General features: G+C 39.4%; 1 protein-coding gene across 1 annotated transcript; it reads left to right on the forward strand.

The window, feature by feature from the left end:
- The first annotated feature begins 270 nt into the window (after positions 1–270).
- On the forward strand, positions 271–1,212 carry LOC121933699 (olfactory receptor 226-like). The gene has a single exon (XM_042473685.1). It carries the CDS (start codon positions 277–279, stop codon positions 1,210–1,212), a length of 936 nt encoding a protein of 311 aa, XP_042329619.1. The 5' UTR covers positions 271–276.
- Positions 1,213–4,592: the final 3,380 nt, after the last annotated feature.

The following is a 4,592-nucleotide window of genomic DNA, read 5'->3' on the forward strand; positions in this document are numbered from 1 at the left end:
TAATGCCACACTGGGGCACTTATGGCAACCCTTGCACAGCACAAATAGGAGTTGTGTTTCGTGGCTCCTTTTTAGACCAGGTTGGGGGTGTGGCATGCGGTTGCCACGTCCCCAACCCAGCGCTTCAAGGGGCAGCGTAGAGCCACCCCTTACAGGTTGTTTGTACAGTCCCAATGTGATGAGGTGCTAAAGACTGAGTTGTCTCCATAATTATAACCTCTGCTTTATTTATCTTAAATATTCATTTCAGCTCCACAACACCACATACAATTCAGAATGCAAAAGGGGAATATGACAGAAATATTTATTTTGGTTGGTTTTCCTGGAGGCCTTGGACTGCAAATGTCACTATTTATGATTTTCCTGACTACATATGTACTGACAGTAATGGAGAATGTGCTGATCATTGTACTAATCAGGGTGAATGTCAAGCTTCATAAGCCTATGTATCTCTTTTTGGGTAATCTGTCTTTCCTAGAGATCTGGTATGTATCTGTCACTGTCCCCAAGATGCTTACTGGTTTTGTGAAAGAAAAAAGGGAAATCTCTTTCATTAGTTGCATGGCTCAGCTGTATTTTTTCCTGGCACTCGCATGTACTGAATGTGTCCTATTAGCTGTTATGGCCTATGACCGCTATGTTGCCATCTGCAATCCACTGCGCTATCCTGCTATTATGAGTCAAAACCTCTGTATCCATTTAGCAGCTGGTTCCTGGCTGAGTGGCTTTTCCATTGCCATGGGGAAGGTCTTTTTCATCTCACGCCTAAGCTACTGTGGATCGAATGTCATTAATCACTTCTTCTGTGATGTTTCTCCACTTCTCAATCTGGCCTGCACTGATATGTCATTGGCTGAACTCATGGACTTTCTGCTGGCCTTATTTATTCTCCTCGTTCCACTCTTTGTAACAACTGCCTCCTACTTCTGCATCATTTCTACAGTGTTGCGCATCCCTTCAGCCAGAGGGAAGCAAAAGGCCTTTTCCACATGTGCCTCACATCTCTTGGTTGTGACTATTTTCTATGCTGCCTCCCTTTTCATCTATGCACGACCAAGGGCTCTCTCCACCTGTGAATCCAACAAGTTGGTGTCTGTTGTCTATACAGTCCTAACACCACTTCTCAATCCAATCATCTACTGCTTGAGGAATCAGGAATTCAAGGATGCCCTCAGTAAAACAATACAGCGAGCTTCTTCAAGAAGCATGTAAAAATATAATACAGCTTAACATGGAAACACCAAGGTATCTGGATGGTTAACTGCTTTAGTATGTATCAAATGTCTGAGAGTAGTGCTGCCAGAGAAGAATGGACTGCATGCTTCAGAACTGAAGAAGTTCTGTATATTTTCATTTTCACAAATGCATCTATGTAGGCTCAAAAAATGTATACTGATATCATTGAGACGGTGTAATATTTTCCAATAAACTGTTATTTGCACTTTGGATATGTATCCAAAATCTAGGAAAAAATGATCATGTGGAGGGGGTAGCATTATGTCTGCTGGCTACATTTTTAGATGTTAATATTCTTTTTCTATTATTCTCTGCTTAGGTTATGTTAGTAAATTTCTCAGAGAGTGGCTAATTGTAAAATAGGACCCTTTATGTTTTGAACTGTCCCCACATTTCCCTATTGTTCTGGCAAAAGGAAAAAAGCAAATGAAAATATTGGTTTAGTGTATGTAAGCATTCAGTGTGGCAGAAATGAACTAGAAATAGTTTTGTGTTAAATGAGCATTATTATATCTATGCAAAAACATATTTGCAATGTGTATTTTTTATTTGGTGTGAGCACTGCAAGCTGTTGAGGTTCTTATTCCCAAACCAGAAAATCCAAAATTCTGCCACATCACTGGGGCTAAATTCATTGATATGAACACACTAAGAGAGGGAAACATAAATGGGGAAGATAAAAATATCAGGGTAATGCAGGAAACTGAAACACTATATGAGACTGAAGGGTGTGGACAAATGAAATGGGTAATTGCTTTATTCAGAACTTTTGGGTTGAATGATAATCTAATTAAAATTATTTTTAATATTTTGTCTATTTTTGTTGTGTTTTGTTTTCACTTGTTTGTTGATTACTGTTATGAATATATTCCAAAGTGAATGTTTTGAAAATGAAGATCTTAAGCTGGATCCATTCAAGAAGGTCTATTTTGTAGAAGGTGGAAAAAAAGTTTTTCTATTGCTTCTGGGGATATGATCTGAACCAGCGTGTTTTATTTACCATCAAGTATATTTCTACTAAATTATTATTATTATTATTATTATTATTATTATTATTATTATTATTATTATTATTATTATTAATATCCCCCCCTTCCAAGGATCGAAGTGGCATTACATCATTAAGACAACAAAATACAATTCTAAAAGGACAATCTGTAAAATAATAATACTGAATTACTCACTCCTGAAAATCCAATCATCAGAAAATTTTTCAGTCATACTGTCATGTTGGGATGAATAGCTGAAATAAGCCTGAAGACACCAGATCATGTCTTATCTTGGAAGCAAAGAAGGTTCAGCCCTGATTAGTACTAGGGTTGGGGAATTCCAAGACATAGCAGAGGCCACAGGTTATATTTCAGAGCAGGACAGTGGTGAAACCACCTCTGAATATTCTTTGCCTAAGAAAGCCCTGTGAAATTTATGGGGTCACATAAAGCCAACAGGTGATTTGAAGGCACACATAGAGACACACAGACACACACTAAGAAGAACATTTTGATGATAAAAATTGTTTGACGTCAATTTCTTCTTTGTTTTTGTAACTTGTCAGGTTTGGTTTAGCTATGTGCTTTCTTCATTGGAAAGTATCTGAATTAAATTATCATTGTTTTTTCCAAAGTAGTATGTTTCATGATTGCCAGAACTGGCCTTAGCATTTTGCAGAGTGAGATGGCTGCCACATGTACCAAATTAAGGGTGTCATAAAAGAGCAGTGAATTCTTAGGTATTCACGTAGTTACTGTTCTGTTTACTTCCAGGGATAGTGGGGCATGCTTTTGGGATTTGCAATGCTGACACAATTTGGCTGGCTTTGGATACAATGTACTTTAATATAGGTAAGCGAGGGCACTATTTTCACCCTCAAGCAACATACTTTGTTGGACCCATTGTGGAGGAGAGTAGAAGAAAGATGAAGCAATGGGACCTGCTGGCGTAAAATTGCATAGCCAATAGATTGAAAACATGGGTCTGGCATACATGTTAATAATGGATTTTAAACCTTGCACTTGTGAGTAACACATGAAGAACCATTCCAGATTGAATAAGACTATAGATTATCATCTCCAGGTCTTTCTATAATGCAGAGTTAGAGAGGGACATCTGCCAAAGAAAGTCTGCATACACAGACATCTGGAACAATGGAGATTATCACATTAATGGATAACCCAGCTGCTCCCTAATGGGATGCAGCCAGGTTGCGGGATGCAGGTAGGTATTATCATAAGTAATTATTTGTTGCTGCCACAAGGCAGCTGCATCCTGGCTGCATCCTGGGCTTCAGAGGCTGCTTTTTGAAGCTGGGAGCTTTCTGAGTTTGAAAAGCAGCCTCCCCTACAAAGTGAGGCTGGGACCCAGGATGCAGCTGGGATGCAGCCGCCTGGTGGCAGCAGCTGCAAATTACATGCAATAATACCCACCTGCATCCTGTTAGGGAGCAGTCAGGTTATTTGTCAATGCGACTATGTCCTATGTCTGCATACATAGAAATAGTGCCAGTTGTGCAAGCTTGCACAGTGGATGTAAAGTTTTTATACATAGATGTCTATACTCCTTGCTGGCATGTGGTGTCATCAACTTTGGGGACAGGGCTATGAACTATAGCCCGTTTCTGTGCTAGGAAAAGACCCTTTTCATGTTCTTATGCTTCAAACCTGAGAGGGGATTTTTTTTCAGTGCACATTTTTGTTAACTGTTTTTACTGTGTTAATCAATCATTGCAGTTTTGTTTTGGATCATTAGCAAGTGCCAACACTCTGAATATTTTTAACTGAAAGAGTGGTTAGAAAAGAGCTAAATAAATAGGTGATACAGTGCTCCCTTGCCTTACATGGGGGATCTGTTCTGGACACACACACCTCGCATAAGGCAAATAGCATATATGCTTGAGCCCCATTAAAAATAATGAGGCTTGTGCATGTTGCACAGCATGTGCAGTACAGGGAGGCATACCATTGTTATTTCCATCGCTCGGCTTTCAGAGTAAGCTGAAAGCCACGTAAGGGGTGCCTGCATGTGACACAGGCACACTGTACCAATCTCACTATCCACTAAAACAAATGATTTATCATCTCTACCATCCAGGCAGATCAGGCTTATAACTGCATTGCAGTGTTCAGATTAGAAGCATTGCATTTCAACTGACATGGTTTCATCCTATGGAATCCTGGTACTTGTAGTTTGAGAACATATTTAGAATTTTCTGTCACAGAACTCTAGTCTATTCCTGTGGACTATAGCACTAGAACTATGCCAGGATTGTGTAAGATGGACACGTGGGAACTGAGATGATATCAACATTTTATAATCACTTAGTATGGATGTATCCCATGTCAGTGAAGAGGTGACAGACA

The sequence above is a fragment of the Sceloporus undulatus genome, chromosome 6, assembly GCF_019175285.1.
Source record: "Sceloporus undulatus isolate JIND9_A2432 ecotype Alabama chromosome 6, SceUnd_v1.1, whole genome shotgun sequence".
NCBI classification, from domain to species: Eukaryota; Metazoa; Chordata; class Lepidosauria; order Squamata; family Phrynosomatidae; genus Sceloporus; species Sceloporus undulatus.

What these genes read in the sequence shown, in the direction of transcription:
- LOC121933699 (XM_042473685.1), top strand. Translation starts at nt 277, where the DNA reads ATGCAAAAGGGGAATATGACAGAAATATTTATTTTGGTTGGTTTTCCT.